General features: G+C 35.5%; 2 protein-coding genes across 4 annotated transcripts in view; both read left to right on the forward strand.

Annotated features, from left to right (window-relative positions):
• Positions 1-306: 306 nt before the first annotated feature.
• LOC114157811 (type I phosphatidylinositol 4,5-bisphosphate 4-phosphatase-B-like) lies at positions 307-8,404 on the forward strand. The gene is made up of 7 exons (XM_028038973.1): positions 307-600; positions 2,226-2,407; positions 2,960-3,066; positions 4,163-4,274; positions 4,358-4,410; positions 4,530-4,620; positions 5,545-8,404. Exons 1-7 carry the CDS (start codon positions 507-509, stop codon positions 5,686-5,688), a joined length of 783 nt encoding a protein of 260 aa, XP_027894774.1. The 5' UTR covers positions 307-506; the 3' UTR covers positions 5,689-8,404.
• A 1,599-nt stretch (positions 8,405-10,003) lies between these two features.
• Positions 10,004-20,441, forward strand: part of LOC114157408 (titin-like) — a 29,986-nt gene continuing 19,548 nt past the window's right edge. Inside the window, exon 1 of one of the 3 annotated variants that reach the window (XM_028038344.1) lies at positions 10,004-10,304. In XM_028038344.1, the coding sequence (XP_027894145.1) occupies positions 10,165-10,304 (140 nt within the window). In that variant the 5' untranslated portion in view covers positions 10,004-10,164. Of the gene's footprint in view, positions 10,305-19,168; positions 19,309-20,441 lie in introns of those variants that run through there. The other 2 variants (XM_028038346.1, XM_028038345.1) reach the window with 2 other exon arrangements.

The following is a 20,441-nucleotide window of genomic DNA, read 5'->3' on the forward strand; positions in this document are numbered from 1 at the left end:
ACTACATTTTATAAAGTGATATGCTACGCTTTCATTTAATTTGACTATGCTAAACCAACAGATGTTAAAACAAGTCATTTAAAAAAGTATTTGTATTAATAACTGAGGTCAGAGATGAAGAGAAACCACCGTCTTCGTGGAGATTATTGTTTCTTTTAACTTATCTGCCGTGTAAATTAAAAAATCCGACTTCCAAGTACAAATTGAATGCCGCAAATGTCGGACGTTCTTAGACCCGCCCACCTTCACACAGCAAGTGTTTTCATTGGCTGAGCCCTGTGTCCATCACAACCATGGCTCAAACCGCTGTCATGTGACGAATGTTTTTGTAGCGTCGTTTCCGCATTCAGTGGGGTGATTTTCGCCGTGTCATGTGAACTCAAACCTTTAGGGTGGTTTAATTTCCAACCCCCTGGGACTCTTCATCGAGGTCCAGAGGATTACCCGCCGCTCCAGAGCTCTTTTCAGCGGGCGCGCTGACTGACTTGGGTCCGGGGCGGTCAGCCATGGCGGACGAGGAGCGGTCACCGCTGCTGCCCGAGCAGCAGTACGCGACCAACGGCTTCTTCCCGCGGAGAGGCTCCGGTGGATATCCACAAAGTACGTACACATTCCTTTCCTGTTAGCCACTAAAACTACATTAATAAATGTTAACTAACTTACTGTAGAATAACTAAAACATTTGCATATGTGTTTAGCCCTGGAAATGTTTTAATGTAAACAAGCTTAGCCGTTTTAGCTTTGAGTTTGGATTACAGTGGAAGACGTCGATTGGGAAATTAAGACACACCTAAGACAAGTTTCGCATGTGTAAAATTACTTGGTATTCATGTGTGAAGTGGCGTAATATTAGGTTTGTAAAATGGCCTTGAGATGTTTATAAATTAGCTAATACGTTCATATATTTTATATTTACTTTTTTTAAAACATACAAACATGTTTACAAATTAATTATAAGTCCGTATTTTATTTATTTTCTACTTTTGCAGTCATTTGAAGCTGTTAAAACATGAAACTTTCTCTAGTTACCATTTCCTCTCACAGTATCTTGTGAAATGAATGAAAAATAATCTGATAATGGGAACCAGGAATACCATAATTTTAAAAACTTCCAGTTTTAAAAATTGGAAGTTTGTGGTTAGCATTGTTCCTGCGTGAACCACATTTTTCTCCAGTTGTGTGGAGCAAAGAGCAACCAAGTTTTGCCCCTCCTCCACCTATTGCTGTCTACTGGCAGTCATCTGACTGGCTTACAAGGAAAACAAATGCCTCTGATTACTGATTACAAATTCCTCTGAAGTTAAAATAACAGTAAATATAAAACTATGCCAATTATAGCAGTTTATATACTCTGAAGCTGTAGTTTTCTTTGTATTTTCTCCAGTTCCTGATGTATAAACTTACTTCAGTGTTTTTATTTCCTCTTTCACTCTCAGTTGTTTGGGCAGCTTTGCTGACTCTCCTGGTTACTCACACGGACATTCATGTTGTAAAATATATGATTGAGTGAAAGATAATAAAAGAAAATGGTGATGGTGAGGTTGTCATTGTTTACTGACCTGAATCCTCAACACTTTTATTGCCGTCATTAAAGCTGTATGTTTGTGAACTCATTCTAGATGTTTTAATTTGCAGATGACACAATTTTTTAGCTCAAAGTCGTACTCAAGTTAGAGTAGCAGTACTTCAACACAGTTTGAATCTAGAACAAAGTAGCTGTTCAAGAAATTACTCGAGTTAGAGTAAAAAAGTATTTGGTAAAAGGTCTACTCATGTATTGAGTATCTGATCAGTACATCAGTAATGTAATATTTGAAAACGGCATCATTAGATGGACTAAAATTTAAAATTATGTGGGAAATTTTGGTATTTTTAAAGAACAAAATGAAAATAATTAAAATGACAAATAACAAAATCAGGCAAGAGAAAATTTTTCCAGATCATTTTCTTTCAATAAAAAATGTGTGAAACTTGTGTCTGGTGAATAAAAAGTACATTGAAGTAAAAATACTCTTAAAAGTAAGATTTTTCCAAAAAGCAACTCAAATAAATGTAATTGAGTAAATGTAACTAGTTACTATCCGACTTTGGGCCTGATCACTGCACAATGCGACCAAAGAAACCTACATAAAGCCTCTACGTAAACCTCTATTTAAACCTATAAGCTGCTGTTATTAGTATCTCTGTTGTTTGTTTGGATCTTTTCATTGTCTTCCTGTCTTCAGGTATAGTGCCATTCCCCAGCTTTGTGGAGCCCAGCGAAGCTCCGCCCCCGTACTCGCCCCAGGGCAGTCCAGACAGCAGCAGCGCCCCGGTCATCAGCTGTCGGGTCTGTCAGACGGCCATCTCTGTGGAGGGAAAGACGCATCAGCATGTGGTGAAGTGCAGCATCTGCAACGAAGCTACGGTAAGAACAAGAAAGACTAATTTAATCAATCTATCAGTCAGTCAAGTTTATTTGTGCAGCACATTTCACCAACAAGGTTCTAAGCCATTCAGTGATTTTAAAGTCTATTCTCTGAAGAGAATAGACTTTGTACAGGAGCCAGTGTAGTGACTTTAGAACTGGGAGATGTGGTCTAACGCCCTGGTTTTAGTCAGAACTCCAGCAGCAGCGTACTGGATCTGATTGAGTTTTTAGGTAGACCTGTGAAGACATTGCTGCAGTAATCAATGCCACTGACGATAAACACATGCATGAGTTTCTCTAGATCTTATTGAATCCTGGAAATGTTCTTCAGGTGATAGAAGGCCGACTTTGTAACTGTCTTTATGTGACTCTGAAGGTTCAGGTCTGAATAATTTAACCCCTGTAAAACTTTTTCAAAACGTTCAGAGTCCCCTGCTGTTCCGGACATTTATCAGAATATTTCGCCATCTGCATTTGTCAGATATGGAGATAGACTTCATCTGAATGTTTTGAATTTGTTTTAAAGTTTCTTTTGTTTTCTGTTTGTAGCCGATAAAGAACGCTCCCGTTGGAAAGAAGTACGTTCGCTGTCCGTGTAACTGTCTGCTGATCTGCAAAGTCACATCCCAAAAGATCGCCTGTCCAAGGCCGTACTGGTAAGACTGGAAAGAAAATAACATCTGCAGTCCTATGAAATAGATTAGAATATGAGTTCCAATAAGGCTTGTTATTGTCAGATTAGAAATATCTTTTTAAACATACTTTTCATTAAATCCACAGTTTTCATTAACCCACCTGTAAGCAGAAATCATCATAACTAACAGAAAAAAAGCTTGAGAATATTAATTTGTGTAATTAATCTATGTAATGTTTGACTTTGTAAACAAAATGTAATTTTATTAATATTCTGATCTATTTAATAGTCAAATGCCTTCAAGTTTGTTAAAAGTTCTTTACATCATAAAGACATAAAGTCAATAATTGTGAAACAAGCTAAAAACGTTACATTTTGTTGAATGTTATCATAGATCATCAAACATCAAATTTGTTGGTCAATCTTCCATTTATTGTGATTTAAAAGCAACTCTAAGCAGGTAGGTTTCTAGCTTTCATTTAAAGTAACTTTTCAATATGCTAATAGCAGCCTGCATAACTTAGACTGAAATAGCTAATAACATTAGCTAAAATGCTGCCATTAGCATGCTGATTAAACCTGGCAAGTTAACTTACTTAATCTATCTTTAGTAATCTAATTTGTTAAAATGCTAAAAGATTGGTTAGCTAAAAATGCTAAGCTATGCACATTTGCTAATACTAAGAAGTAGGCTTACATCAACTACATTTGTTCTATATGCTAATTGCAGCTAATAGAGAATAATTGGTCTAAAATGCAACTTTAGCAGAAATGCTAATGCTTGTATGATGAATATGACTATATATATGGAGACTAGCATTAGCATTTTTGCTAAAGTTACATTTTAAACTAATTATTTTCTATTAGCTCCCATTAGTATACAGAATAGGTCTAGTTAATGTAAGCCTACTTCTTAGTATTAGCATATGTGCATAGCTTAACATTTTTAGCTAACCAAAGAAATGAATATGACTGTATATATGCAGACAGAAGAAAACTCTAAAAAACAGAGTGGAAGTTTTGTTTGGAAATGTTAGAGGATTATGTTATGAGCTGTTTTAAGTGAGCAGTTTCCTGATTTTTAAAATTAAAATTTTTTTTTAATGTTTTTTGGGCAGTAAGCGCGTCATCAACCTGGGACCAGTCCGCATCGGCAGCGACAGTCCAGAACCGCGGCACCAACCCGTCGGACTCAGGGTCATCTGCGGACACTGCGCCAACACATTCCTGGTAAATGGTCAAATACTGCAACAGGCTGCACATATATTGTCACTGGTATTGATCTTTCCTTTTTTGTTATTCCACACTTCCAGTGGACGGAGATTTCAGACCGGACTTTGGCCCGATGTCCACACTGCCGAAAAGTGTAAGCATTTCTGCAGCTGTTTGCACCTTTGAGAGACGGATCCATACATTTGTCTCTTTGATTTGTGACCCGATCAGGTCTGCTTTAAAATAAAATGCTTTTCCTTATTTATTCATCAGTTCTTCAGTTGGTCGGCAATACCCGAGGAGAAGGAGCTGGCTGTGTTTTCTGCTCTTTGTTATTCTGGCAGCATCCACCGCTGGACTTTTGGTGAGTTTCTATCTGTGTTAAACTGTTCTGGTAAAGATAGATTTATTTATGACACAATGACATTCTGATAGTTCTCATTATGCATTTCTTTAATTTGAGGTATTTATACTAACCTAAACAAGAGAACAAAATGGCTTATTTGGTTGATAAAATAAAAATTATTGGTTAAAGTCAGGACATGCCTTTTGCTCTGGACTAAACTCACCTCTTGCACAAACTTGTTACAGATAACTAAAAACTGCTGCAGTTTAAAAGTCTATGATGTTAGCTAACATGAATAACCATTCAGTATAATTAGGCTGAACTTAAGGTGAGCTAAATGCTACAATTAGCATATTGACTAAACCTACTGTGTTAGCTAACTTACTTTATCTTCAGTAATTTTGAGTTTGTAATCTCATTAGTTCAAAATGCTAATGAAATTTGTTTGCTAAAATGCTAATTTATGTACATTTGCTAATAGTAGGAAGTTTGCTTACATTAACTGTGTTCTGCATGCTAAATCCAACAAAAAGGCCAATGTATGTTTAACTATGTACTTGGCGAAGGTTATATGCTAATGTGAGCTAAAATGCTAACAATAGTCAAAATGGTGATGTTGGCATGATCAAGTAATCACTTAGCAACATTATATGCTATTGTGAGCTAATATATTAATGGTAGCATCATGAACTAAGTACTCAGCTACAGTTTATATGCTACCATGAGCTAAAATGTTAACTTTTGGATGCCACCAGTCAATTGCGATCATAATGTACTATATTTAAGTTACATTATATGCTGACAAACAACTAAAGATCTTGTTTGTAGGATCAGATTCTTCTGGGAAGTACCTCAAAGTCAGCACAGCTTCAGAAAATGTTTTTATTTGTGTGTGTCTGAAGCTGAAAGGACTTGAACAAATGTGTGTGTGTTTGTGTTCAGGTTGGTACGTGGAAGCCGGCGCAGCACTCAAAGGGCATCTACGTGTCGTGGGTGCTGCTGATTGTGTTAGCTTTTTTTACCTTGATAAGAACCATGTACTGGAGGTGTTTTAAGATCAGCGACCCTGTATCCAACATCACATAGAGAGACCGTTCAGGAACTGAAAGAGGGAAGTCAGTTCCTGTCGCAGATCAAGTACCTGATCAGGAGCACGCAAGACAAGTGGTGAACGATCTGAGAGTTGGTGTGGTAACCTTGAAATGACACAGGAAGGGAAAACTAACTGAATTTAGAGTAAAATATCTTTCTTGTGCTATACTGGGTTTAAAGAAATAAAAGCTGCTAGTTGTCCAAAAACAACACTGAGATTTTGTTGAGCATTTTCTATTTTATTGCCATCATCAAGTTTAAAAAGTATTAACATAAATAAATGAAAGGAATCTGAACGACAAAGCAGGATCAACATCGTAGTAAAGTAACTTCAGGAGTCTTTGAGTTTTTATGTAAGCTGGTTTATTGAAAACACAAACTAACTTTTTGGTTTCTCAAATGAAATCACATCACAGCAAAAACTTTTCACCAGGTTTATGTTTAAATCTCCAGGATCACATTGTAAGAAGACCGTTTATTTACAAAAGTCAGTATTTATCTCACTATGTCTTAAAATCACAAACTTTCTCTATACAAACTATTCTGTTGGATTTGTAATAGTTTTACATATAATGTAACATATAATGTTTGTACTTTCCTTTTAGAGCTGCAGTATGTAACTTTTATACAAAATATATATTTTTTTACATATTTGTTGAACCTGTTGGTGCTGTCAATCATCCTCTGTGTGGTGCTGCTCTTCTCCTGTTTGCTCTCTGCTATGCCACAGCTAGCATAGCCTGTTGTGAATGCCAGAGCTAGTTAGCATGGAAACCAGTGACGGTGGATAAACATTTTCCTGTAACAGGAAGTTGGTTTTCCACCTATAGAACAGTTAGTAGCTCGTTTACTAGGTTGATTAACAGCGCTAAGACCCTCTTCCTGACTCTGATTTGTTGTTTTTGTTCAGAACTAGTGCATTTCTTCAGACGGCAATGGTAAATCTGTCTTTTCACAGATTATTTGTCTCATATTAAAATGTCTCAACATGGAGACAGTTTTAACAAATATGTAAAAACATAATTTTAAATGAAAGTTCCTGCAGCTTTATTTAGTTTCTAAAGTAGATTAATGCTGGATAATTGCACTTTTGGTGGGTTTGCACCTCTAAGATTAAAATTTTTGAGTAACAATCATTTTAAAAGAATATTTAAACACTCCTTTAAGCAGATTAATCTATTAAAATAACATCAAATATCAAATCTACATGAGATTTAGGGAGAAATTAATCATGAAGTTAATCAGTTTCACATTGGTTCCCACCCCCCAGTTTTCCATCTTCCACAGATAAAAGTAAACTCTCATCTCAGGATTATCTCTTTTTAATATGAACTCTAATCCTGGGATCTAATCCTGACTCTAAGTGAAAATAGAAAATGGTAAAATCTTCTCAAATCTCAGCTGTTCATGTTAATTAACTCGAATCACCTGAAGAAACTTTAAACCTGTTGGGCCTGCTTTGTGGCCCAGAGTAGTAAAAGTAGAGAGATTAATCTCTGATTGGTTATTTTACCTTCTGGATGAATCGGCATTTTTGTTCTGCCAGATTATTAGAAAATACGAGGAAAAATGAAATGAAAACAGGAACTAACTGATGTTTTGATGAATTGTCATGTTTTCAATGGACATAAAAATAACCTGGAATGATCAGGAGTTTATTAAATGCCATCATTTCAATTTTACCAACACGAATACAAACTTTTGTCTTCAGATGGATATATATTGATGATAAATTGATGTTTGTGTGCTTTACTTTTTGCAGGGAGTTAATTTAAAGTATAAATGCTCTTACAGAAACTGGCATAGAAAAAGCTCTAAAATCAAAGCTTAAATCGATCCCACTAACAGGATATTAACGTGTTTTTATTGTCCGGTACAGAGTTGAGGTCTAGCACTGGGGCTTAAAATAAAAAACATCTGAAGTTGTATAAAAAAAATTATCTAAAAGCTGAGCTGACTTCTTTAAAGAAATAGTCAAACTTGAACTGATAATGAAGGTTTAATGTGTTTAAGTAATTTATAGTTTCTTCAAAAACAAGAAGATGTCAAGAATATTTTACCTCATGAAGCTTAAATGAATAGAAAATGTAAAATATGAAGCATTCGAAGAAACACGTGTTTCACTTCAGCGGCATTGTTTATTTAATGTAATCATTTAAATTGATTTATTCGCAGATTAGAAGGAATAAAGTAAGTTCTTCTTTTGTTACCAATGAAAGGCCTTTGCTCAATTTAGTGTAAAAAATATCTTAATTCAGTTTATTTAATGTGTAAATAAGAAGAATAGTTTATAGGTGAATGATTTGGGGAATCTTTAAGTTAATTATAACCTCGTGTTTATTAGCATGTTAGCACCAGATTCATTTCATACAGGGACTTTTGAACATATCTGATTTATTTGTGATTTTATTTTTTGTTTATTCATAAAAATCAAACCTGTCAACTTTCGTCTTGAAAGGAAACTCTGATCTGAATCTGATTAAATCTAATGTGTGGAAATACATTAAGTGCTAATGTCTCTGTGAAAATGTAAATATTTCAGGAGTTTCTGCTGCCCCCTTGTGTTTGATTAATGTATGTACCTGCTGACTGTGACATGTTGCACTACATTGTACTGAAGTACTACTCCTGTCTGGTTCTCTCACTGTAGTTTTGGTGGCTGGATGCTTTATTTTGTATATTGTGAGACAAAGTAATACCTTTAACAAACTCCTTGGCTCAATGTCATTTATTATTATTTTTTAAATCCAGAAAGTATATATTTCTAAACGAAAATGATGAGAAGAATAAGAATATATTTAGCATATAAACTATATTTAAGATATTGTATGGAAAATGAGGCCTAAAAGTAAAATTATTTTTACTATGTATGACTTTATGACAAGAAACTGACTATTTCAAATACTTTCTATAGTATTTGATGTAAATTTAACACAGTATTTCCATATAGCTGGTGTCTCATTTGCCTGTCAGGTTTTAATATGAAGATAAGAAATGAGTTTATGCAAACTCAATTTAAATTGTGCTATTGCAAAGACACAAAAGCTCCAAATATTATCAAATCATTAATTTCAGTCCATGCAGGAGGTTGTCTATATTTACTAATATCGTCTTACTGTAAAAAAAAAAGTGGCAAAAACCATTAACATCAGAGTTTTACTTCTTGTAACCACAAGAGGTCAGCAGCGAGGAAGAAATAAGATCTGAAGCTGCAACCTGCAGCTTCACTTCGTATTTATAATATTGCTCCATTTGTTTGTTTTCTATTTTTTAAATTTCATTATTTTATTGCATAGCCCCTTGAAAAACACCGACCACGGCGAGTCCTGAAGCTCTGTTTGAGTTGCTAGGTAACTGCCTGGCATTTTCTGGGGTTGCTAGGTAACGGCACGTTACGTTTTAAAGGTTTTGGAAACGGGTAATTTTCCAGACCAAAAAAAAAACATTAATATACCGCCAAAACATGGCTGTGTTGGTTTGTAAGCACTGGGAACACAGGATTGTAGAAAAAGAAAAAAGAAGTACATTTCTGCTAAAAAAAAAAACCTCACAAATTTAGAGCTTAATCTGACAATTTCAAGCAAAAACAGGAAAATTTCAGATTTTGAAAAGCTGAAGATTTGCTAGAAAAAACTGGAAAATGTTGAGATTGTTTGAGGAAAAAATGTGAAAAGTTTTTAAGTTTCAAAAGTTTGAGTTTTTGCCAAATTTCTGTTTGAAAAGTCAAACATTTGCTAAAAATAACAACTAAAATCTTTAAATTACTCTCAAAAATTTATGAGAGGGAAAAAAAAATACATTTTGAGTTTCCAAAGTCAAACATTTGCTACAAAATCTTAGAATTTCTTAAATTAATCCCAGAAATGTTCAAGAAAAAAACTTGAAAACTTTCAATTTTGAAAACTCTGTAAATGTCCAAACGTTGAAAATTTTGAAACAGAAATTTCCAAATTTTTTCTCAAAATTTCTTACATTTTTTTTATATAAAATTTCAGAGATTTTTTAAAGTTTTCCTATTTGTAGTACACCACGCCAAAAAAATCTATCTAAGTTCCTTAATAAGTCTTTGACGTTGGTGAGTTCTTGTTTGGTTCTCGTTCGGTTTCCATCCTGTTTCTCCTCCTAACTCTCCTCCCCCATCCAGCTGCTGCCTCACTGGGATGACTCCAGTATAACATGCTTTTCCCAGTTGCTTCTTGTGGCTCGGACCGCTCTGTAGGTCTGACTCCCTCGATTTGTTTTGGACTAAATCTGGGATTTAAAGACTAAACTGATGCACAAATTATCTTTGTCTTAAAGGAAATATCCTTGTTTTCCTGAACCATTGTGGGATTGCTGGAGCTGAAAGGGAAATCTCTGCTTTGGCTGGAAGAAAACTAGAGACTGTTGCAGCTAGTTGCAGAAATACGTTGACGCTCAGAGAGTGTGCATAATCCTGGTTCGGGTAAATGTCCCTGGCTGTTTTTGGACATGTTGGAGGAAAAGAAGGCAGTCGGATCTCCGCAGGAGAGAAAAGCTTCAAACATTAGCAGAAAGAAAATCCAGAGCTTCAACGCCAGAAACGGCAACGTTGCCTCAACCAACGGCAACGTCAGCAATCACCCACAAAGGTGAGAGATGAAGAGTCTGCTGGAATGCTTGTTTTACTAAAGTAAATTACTGCTGGTGTCATGATTTAGAGAACAGGTAAACTGAGAAATAATACACGGTTAATAATAAAATAGAAATGCAGCAACAGAACGAGCTGAGAATGAGATTTGATCATTTCCTGAATAAAACATGTTGCTAATGCTAACGTCTCAGAAATATAGCAGCACGGTTTACGTCTGCCTTCATTAAAATGATCTGAAGAGTAAAAATGAACATTGATTGTGTTGCTATAGAGCAGATCTTCAGTTTTACGTTTCTGAGTCGCCTGATTGTTTATTCTGTTAATCCATGAAAACTGTTTCCTGTTTGGAACCGAAAAACCTGAAGAATCAGTTCAGTCATTTAGTTCATTAGATATAACCATTTATCTGTCCGTCCGTCTGTCCATCCATCCATCCATCTTATTTACTATTTTAATATTTTTTTCTCTCCTGGATAAAATTAAATATTCCCGTTGGCCCACAGATATTTGGTCAGGAAAACAGAGAAAAGCTTTTTATCCTCAGAGCTAATTTCAGTTTAGCTGTAAAGCCTTGATGACATCAGTCCTACAGCAGGTCTTAATGGGTTTCCAGACAGCCCAGAGTTTAGTGAGGCGTTTATTACTGCGGGACAGATTATTATCCCTTAGGCTCACACAGGATGAGAGCATTAAGTAAACACAAAAACAAACCTTTTTATTTTCCAATAGAAAGTGTGAGGAAAACCAGAGGCTCACAGGCCTTAGTAATGTTCTGACTTACATAAATTAATGCTGGATTTCATTTACAGACGACTTTGTAACAAATATGGCCAATAAAGATGTGTTTTTAACTGATTTATTCTCTGTTTTCACTCAAACTATATATGAAAAGACGTAACTGGATGTGGTTCATGATTCTGCAGCTGCAGACGGATAACGTTGCATTTTCACACCCAACGCAAAGGAGCGACACTGCAGCTTGTTCATGGTGCTAAACTTACACCAGTGTAACCAGTGAAGCCAAACCAGCTGCATAAGGTGCTGTTGGCCAACAGAAGGACGGCATCGAGAGACATTTATCACTGGGACTACCTAGCTGCTAAAAATCTGAAACCGTTAGCTAAAACCAAGAATCAAATTCTCTGTTGTTGTCAATAAATACAGAAAATAGTATCTTAATTGGTTTTTAGCACCACTGAGGAAAATGGTGCCATAGGACCATTTTAGATGGAAGACGGAGTAAGTTTCTGCCACAAAACTTAGAAATTTTGAAATTAAACAAAGAAATTTTTGAGTAAAAAAACTTGGAAATTTCTGGCCTTGAAAAGTCAAAAATTTGCTAGAAACCCCCTCCCCCGCCCCCCTCGAATTTTGAGATTAAACTAAAAAGAAAAGGAAATTTCTGAGTTTAAATAATCAAACATTTGCGAGGAGTAATCTAAAATTTTTAGGTTAATCTCAGAATTTTTTTTTTTTTAGAAAAACAACAAAATTTCTGAGTTTGAAAAGTTGAGGATTAATTTAAAAAAATCTCATATTTTGAGATTAACCTCAAAAATTGTCAACAAAGCTTTCAACATTTTCAACTTTTCTGGCAATTTTTGACTTTTGGAGCTCATAAATGAATAGATTTAATCTCAAAACCTGAGTTTTTCTCTGGCAAATCTTAAACATTTCAAACTCAGAAATTTTCTCTTTATTTTTGTTTAAAATTTCTATTCATCTCAACATTTCTTAATTTTTCTAGCAAATTCTCGACTTTTGAAACTCAGATATTTTCATATTTGTTCTAAAAAAAATACTTCCTGATATTAATCTAAACATTTCAGTTTTGTCCAGCAAATTTTATGCTTTTGAAGTCATGTCTCCATGTTTTTTTTTTTCTGGGAAATTTTTGAGCTTATTCTAAAAAACAAAATTTTTTTTTCAACTTTTGAAGCTACAATATTTTGTGAAATTTCCATATTTTGTTTTTGTCTAATGCTCCGTTGTTTTGACACTATTTTCACTCCATACTAACGGCTCCTTCAGATTTAAAACTCCGTGACTTTGAAACGGCTTTGGCCCACATTTAGCCTTCGCGCCATATGACCAAGTCACCTCGTAAAAGTTTTTATAGCGTTTCACTCGCAGCGCTGCGGCTCAGCAGATGTAACGGTAAATTCAGCTGCTGCCTTTCCTCCATTTTCTACTTTCCTGTCACTGAACAACTTACTTTATCGGGTTTTATACCTTAATCTAGCCGGACTTTGTCCTGCAGTTCACACCATTGTTTAAGGGAGTCCTGTTTCCCACCTGTCGACCGTTAGCACCTTAGCATGGCGTTCCTGGCGAGCCTCGCTCAGTCTGGCTGATGTTACTGGTTACACTGGTTTAAGTTTAGCATCATGCATCATGAGAGCCGGAGGAATGTTTCTGGTCAGCTGACTGATTTTTTTAATCTTTATCTGACAACATTATCACAGCCTAATAATAATCTCTACGCGGCCGAGGAGGCGGAAATGGCGGAGGCAGATTTCGTCCATTTTTATTTAAATGTAGCTAGCCCTAGCTAGCTACATTTAAATAAAAATGATCAAGTGAGAGGGAGTGTTTTTCATTTTTGTGGTTAATCTTTGGGCATCTTTTTTGCTCGGTTTTAGGCAGTAATTGTATTGAAAAAGCCTACTTTAACACAGGGGTTCCCAAAATGGGGGTCGCAATCCCCGGCTGGGTCGTGACATGCCAAATGGGGGGTCCAGAGGTGGATGTGGGGCGAAAATTAACTAAATAAATGTACCATTAAATGTCTCATTAAATAATGCAATATAACTTTTAAATTAAATATTTTTAAATAATACATTTATTTAGTTAATTATCATTATTATTGTTAAATATAATGTATTAGTTTTAATTACATTGAATACTTTCTATGATAATTGTGTTCTAGTTTTCTTGTTTTGTGCTTATTGTTTGTATTGATTGAATTTCTTGTGTTTTTGACTAAATTTGTGTGAAGTCGTATAACCTTTGTTTGTTTTAGCAGGACAAATTGAACATTGTCCAGGGACAGCAGATAAAAAAACAACATTGTAGCTATTTTTGACGCATTTATGGAAATTCCAATTAATGTGCATTGTCCCTACCAGATAAATGTAGTTACATTGAAATAAAATAAAAAATCACTGTATGTTTTACAGAATAAAAATAGAGTGAAATATTTATATATACTGTTAGTTTGGGGTGAGTGTTCAGCAAGACATATTTATACAATAAGACAAGTGAAATAATCTGCCAGTGGAACTAGTATTTTTTAAAATAAATATTAAGGAATTATTGACTTTACATACTTCCTCTATCTTTTTGAAAGGTTACTTATTGGTTAGTTTTGTCTTATTTGAATTTCACTAAGGTGTTTGCACTAGAAAATAGACTGAAAATACTTGGTAAAATTTTATATTTTTGCATTTTTTACTTTCTCTTCACAACTACTACTTTATTAGTTTTGAACATTTAATTGCAATAAAAAACACAGAGTTTTGTGGTTGCTGAGTCACTAAGTGTGAACAACTATAAGGGAGTGAATATACTATTTCACTGTAAATTCACACAAGAATATCCTGACTGCCTTCAGAGTTTGAGTTCAGTGACGCTCCGATTAGCTGGTCACTTTGCGTCGGAGTCCATTTGTTCAGCCGGTTGTGAAAAAGTTTCTAGGTCAACCAGAATCAGATTGTTCAGTGTGATCTAACCGGACAGGACCTCATAGTTTAAAGCCACAGATTTCTGACAGAGCCTTTTAGTTAGACGTTGAAAACCCTGCAAGCTTTTATATTCGTCAACATCTTTTGGAATAATAAAAAATAAAAAAAATCTTCCTTCATTCATTTATATTTTTAGCTTCTTAAAATAGCAAATGTCTCCGGACTTGTCAGTGGAAAACAGTTTCAGAGTGTGAGTGAGCCTGAGAGATGAAGACGTGATGAAAAGTCTCAGCTGTAGGCGAAGCTCTGGTCTGATGATGTAACACAAACTCACCGCCGTTACGTTATCTCCTACGATGATCACTTTCAGCTGTCAGATTCATTTTGGCCCCCTGTGAAGTTGGACTGGAGACATTTTTTATGATTTCAACTTGGAGGAGTTTGTTTTTGTCATTACTGAGTGAAAGATTATCTGAAAAAGCCCCTCAGTAAATAAATATTTAAGACTTGTTTATGTTCACGTTTCCCAGTGATTTTTTTTTTTACAACTATTGAAACTACTAATACTACTAAAAATGTAATGCTGTAAAACATTTGTTTGGGCTTTTGGTGGTTTGGAAAACCTCAGCTGAATCCTTTATAATAAATGTAAGAAACAATTACAAATTACATGAGAAAAAAAAACATCTTTAACTATTTATTTATGCATTTTAAACATTTATCTGGAATGATTTACATGTGCACAGACAACCTTTATAATTTTGCTATTTTATAAAGCAACGTTCTAAGAAAACAAACATAAATGCTTATATTACATGCTATGTTTTAGCTAAAAATTTTGCAATTTCAAATGTATTTTTACTAATATTCATCATTTAACATTGTACCTGTGCATCTAGTTTTTTTTTAATTATGTGTAATAAATTATGTAAAATTTTAAATTGCTTTTCTTGATCTGATTAGATCAAATCAGATTAGCTTTATTTTAGTAAATTTACAACATAACAAAAAAGTAAACAAAATAAAATGCCATTTTACAAGCAAATAATTTAGTTTGCTTATGATTGCGTACCATATTCACAGATCCAACAGTAATGAATCATATCTACTGCTCATATACATACTTACATAAGTAAACATTTATTTTTAAATATACAGCTAGCATGGGCGCTATTTAGTATTTTCTTTGCTAGCTATTTCACCACAGTTTATATTTGTCTAACACTTTTATGGTGCTTTTTGTGGTGTTGTAAACATTTATACCTTGTAAATGTTTGGACTGCAAGCTAAAATTTGAGCTCCAGAAATGCAGCCTTGTGACTGTGAACTTGAAACGTCACTTTGACCTCAATGTAGCAACACTTGACCTTTAGATTTAGATTCAGCTAGTTCAAACCAATTCAGTTCTAGTTCAGATATTAAACTTTCAGCATTTTGTTTAGTTTAAACATTCCAACAGTTGAATTTAAAAATCCACATTATTTCTAAATAGCTGTAAAAAATACCAATTATTGATCATTCATGCAGTTTCATCACTTGTCGACAGATTGGACTAATCAACAGTTTCAGTTTGATCCAGACTTGTATATCCAGGCCTCGTGGTGCTGAGTGACCGCGGCTCTCTGTCTGAGCCGGACGGGATTTATTTCCATCAGCGCTGATTAAACCTAAACTCTAAATGCCCTTCAGTACACGGCAGGATTAGATTCCTCAGCAGGTCCAGTGAACCTCGCTTTTATACTTTTATCTAACGATCCTTAATTAAAGGTCAGCCATAAATATTCTCCCAGTCATTTGTCGAGAACATGTAAGCGGGACGGGCGATAAAGTGGCAGAGCCGCAGAGAGATTTACGACCAAGACATGTGTAGCAGCGGCGTTTGTCTGGTGTGGGTTTCAGTTTGGACTTCGCGTCCCGAGTGCATGACGATTGAAACCCATCCGCCTGTTGCTGGGCATGTCAACGAAGGGCATGGACTCCAAGAAACTGCTGAGACAACAACATGCCCATGTGACATAAACTGGGAACTGTCGTTGGGGCAGAGAAAGCAGCTGAAAGCTGTGAGGTTTTAATGCTTCTCTTCAAACAGAGACTGATCAGTGTTCATTATTTGTGTTTTTAAATTTTACTGTATTTAAAGGGGCAGTATTATGTATTTTCCAGTGTCATTTTACTGCAGATTTAACCTTCAGTTGTTGTAAAAAAAATATTTATATATCAAATATGAGTTAAAAGAAATTTCACTTCATAATTTAATGCATTGAAATTGGGCCTCTGTCTCTTTAAGAAACTCCTGCTCTTTCTGAAACTTCGCCTTCAAGAAGTCAATCCAACATGGCTCCTCTATTAACCCTTTAATAAAGTTTTAGTGAACTCAACAGGTGAACAGTTCCACCAGGTGATTGCTAATTGCTTCTAGCTAGTCTGAAGGAGCAGCTCTGTGAGGCGGAATCTCAGAAACTGCAGCTCTGAGGAGGAGCCGTCCCTCGAAGGCGGAGCTAGATCCACCCAGACGTTTTGTATAGCTGAATGGTTGCCATGGAGCTTGAAGGATTTCTTAAACACGTATCAAAGAAAAGCAACAGTCCAGGTATGTTTTTGATGAGGGAATAACATTATGAAATGATGTAAAGCTATAAAAAAAAGAGTCGATTTTACATAAAACTGCTCTTTTAAAGAAGAAATAAGGTCACTAAAGCATTGAGAATAATAAATTAATGGCAGCCATTTTGTTATGTTCTGTTTTTGTTACATTTAGATCTAGAATGTCCATACAAAAGGAAATGTTCTTTTATGATGTAACATGAGAAATTTGCTACACCAGCACAATATGTAACTATGCCTTGCATAATTATTAATTATTTTTCATTTTATTACATTAAAGCCACAAATTTCATTGGTTTTCATTGGGACTTGATGTGTTTGACCAACAGAAGTTGTGGCATATGTTTTTATTCACTCCCCTGAGTCGATACTCTATAACTTCCTTTGGCTGAAAGCTGTTTTGCATATCTAGAGACTTAAATCTTTGACTGTGCAAACCAGCTTGAGCTCAGTCAGCCTCCGATTCTAACTTGATTTAGGTTTGGACCTGTTGCTCATGTTAACAGATGTTGAGTATTAGCTGGATTTATTCTCAGATTAAATTACACACACTCGGACTCTATTTACTAATGAGGTGCTCTTTAAGGGACTTGGATTTCATAGATGAGTGACCAAAGGAGAATGAGTACAAGAGCAGGCCACACTTTTCAGTTTTTATTTGTAAAAACATATTGAAAACAATGTATAATTGTCCTTTAATTTCCCAATAATGTGCCTATTTGTGTTTATGTCTTATACAGTACACTAAAGTTTGTTGTTGTATGTGACAAAAATGGTGTTAATGCTTTTGTAAATATAATTTAAATTTTTTAAATAAGCCAAATGCTACTACTAATTTATTTATGAAGCACTTTAAAACAACAACAGCTGCGACAAAGTGCTTTACAGATAAAATCGATGAGCACTCAAAATATGGAAAGGACAAAATGAAAACACTAAAACACTTAAAAGTAAGAGCAAAAGACTGTCTCCTCTTCGCTTTAATTTAGACCTCAGTACCTCCATCATGCCACTCATATTTACTTTTTGAACACAAAAAAGTGCAAAGACATACAATTAAAAAGACAGAAAGTGAAAAGAGTTAATCAATCAGTTTAGATTTCTTTTAAATCATGTAAAGATACTGACAAAATGTTGAGATTATGACAATATTGATAAAGAAGTCAGTGTTTTCTGGTTGTTTTAACAGAGATTCGCCCGTTCAGGCATATGTCATGTCAGCTCTGAGGTCACTGAAACGAGCCTCTGTCAGAGTAGCGATGACAGCTGAAAATAAACTGGACTTCTTTTGGCTCAGCCTCTCCTTCCAGACACACACCGCCTGCGTTCTGCCAGTCAGCTGTTGTGCTGCGTTCAGGTGTTAAGCCCTTTGGTCCAGGAGAGGGGATGAAGGGGATATATTAGTAATTTGCAGCAATACCCATCAGTGAATAATCAGTTAATGAAAATATTCATCAACGCTGTTTGATTAGCTGTTGACTCATAAAGTCAATAGTTGTTCTTTATCAAAGATATGGAGTTCATATGCTACAGTCTTGATCTGTTGCTAAATACAGTTGGGAAAACTGGGAATGTTTTGGAGGATTATGGAGAGTCTGGGATTACTTTCTGAAATAAAACAAACCAGAAAACAACTTTAAGTCTCAAACACAAGCTTTTCTCTATGTTTCTCCCATTTAAGACATAATTTTATATATTTTCAGCTCATTCCATTACTGACAGCATAGTTTTTTTATTTAAACCAGTTATACTATAAATAAATTACAATATGTTTGCACCTTTGCATGTGTCCAGAGGTCTGACTAAGATGCAATTTGATATTTTTACTTAAATGACATATTAATGAAATAAGATAACTTTTGGGTGGGTGAATGTTTAAATATATTTATTCTTCCCAATACAAATCAAATCATGTTTTCTAAGTTTGCAGGTCTGATGTATGAAGTGCAGTTCTTGTAACATTGTTTTATTTAGGAATCTGTCATTTAAAAAATGTTTATTCGTAGAAGACAAGTAAAAAGATAATTTGACTGCTGAACTAATTAAAATTTGTTAGGATTCGGAAATTAAATTCTGAGATTAAAGAGAGAATTATTTTTTAGAGGCCCTATCCATTGTGTTTCAAAGAAGTATTGAAAAGAATATTGTTTTCACATTCTCCAATAAAACAGCATTTAAATCCATTCAGTACAAAGTAATTTTAGTGCTTTAATCTTGTTAAATTAAATCACTAAACAAAATCACTAATCTTTGATGTTGGGAGGCTTGTCAGAGAGTATGTCTGCTCCTTTCCATGACTTGAGTGAGCCGGTTAAAAATGAAGCGAAGGTAAGGGTTGACTGTTTAAGAACAACTGTTGTAAGCAGTGAAAGTGGTACTGTATAAAACTTGTAGTGTTAAATTTAGCCATGTGGCAGAAAAGTTTGGCATACTGTTCAAATATTAACAAAATGCCACTTATTCGCCACCCAAACACCGCGACAGTCAGCACACGCCGTCGTGAATATGGTGCGACCTTTCCACTTGGTCTTTAACGGTTGGACTTTTACTCTGGAGGGAACCAAAGCGGAAACACGAATCGTTCTGTTCACTCGTAACCCGGCTGCCTGCTAACAGTCGGAGAAGCTAATGGAGGAACCTAAAATATCACTTTAATCGATCAGAGGAGCCGTTTGGAGTCCGTGAAAAAGGGAAGCTGCACACTAATAGCGAGTGGTATGTACATAATGTTGATGTAAAAGCGGCGAACGGTGAGAAAACGCTGTTTTCCCTGTTAATCTGGAACGGTTTCCACAGGCCTAGCAGGCTGAAGCAAACGTCTCGCAAAAACATTTGCCAGGTTTTTGGTTAGGACCCCAATATACAGGGCCGTGCAGAGACCTATGGAGGGGCAGGGGCTCAAATTTGCAAAGCAAATATAGTCTATATTTTCCCCAACAGGTATAAAGTTTCTGTTTCTGCTGCTAACAGTCCTGGAGGGCTGATCTGATCTGAGACTGTAGCTGTTAAACAGATCAGAGGAGATAAATAAAAAGCAGAAATTATTGCCATTGAAGCTTGTCTTTTGGTCCTAGAAACATATTTTGTGTACAAGGGCTCTATCAGAGGTGCTGAAATTAGATATTTTTCCATTGGCGAATGAACAAAGCCCATTGGTACATCGCTGTGATGCAGAAGAACTACTGAAGAGGGCAACAAAAATGTGTCCCACGGTGATCCAAAGAAGAAACAGATCAAGCCACTTCGGGAACATTCACACCAGGCCTGTTCAGTCCACTTTACTCAAACTCCAGTTTGTTGGCCTAAAAAGTTCAGCTCATTTGAATGTGTAATGCAGACCAACAAAGCAAACTCTGGTCCACCTACAAACCCAGTTGTTGGCTCAGTTGACGTGAACTCTGGTGCATATATACATGTGAATGTCAATGGGACCAGAGATTGCTCCAAAAGCAGGAAGTGTGCTATAGCGCAGGGCATTCCAGGTAAATTCAACAAAAAACAATGGTCATATCTAGCGCTTGTGGGAGAAATGGCTTGTGGTCTTTTGCCAAAGACAAAATAGAAATCCTACAACTGCTAAAATGTGACACAACTGCGATTTTGTTGGCTTTTCCTGAAGAGGGAAGTTGAACTCAGTGTCGTTTTGTTGTATCCTTCAGTGGTTCTTGATGTAGCACTACGAGGAGGGGAACAGCTTGCTTATAGTGTTTGGTTCTTATGATACAGTGTAGTGTGAAAGCAAACTGCAGCAGTTGAAATTGGAACAAATTTTGTGATTTTGGTCCTCAATCGAACCGAGTCTACCGGACCATCAGGTGGGAAAACACCCTTTTGTTTGTTTTTGCAGG

Source organism: Xiphophorus couchianus, chromosome 14, assembly GCF_001444195.1.
Source record: "Xiphophorus couchianus chromosome 14, X_couchianus-1.0, whole genome shotgun sequence".
In the NCBI taxonomy this organism is placed as follows: domain Eukaryota; kingdom Metazoa; phylum Chordata; class Actinopteri; order Cyprinodontiformes; family Poeciliidae; genus Xiphophorus; species Xiphophorus couchianus.

Excerpts from the sequence above, each read along its gene's own strand:
- LOC114157811 (XM_028038973.1), top strand. The coding sequence starts at position 507 with ATGGCGGACGAGGAGCGGTCACCGCTGCTGCCCGAGCAGCAGTACGCG. Across the intron at positions 4,275-4,357 it reads ACTGCGCCAACACATTCCTG|TGGACGGAGATTTCAGACCG; the intron begins GTAAATGGTCAA and ends CCACACTTCCAG. Across the intron at positions 4,411-4,529 it reads TGTCCACACTGCCGAAAAGT|TTCTTCAGTTGGTCGGCAAT; the intron begins GTAAGCATTTCT and ends TTTATTCATCAG.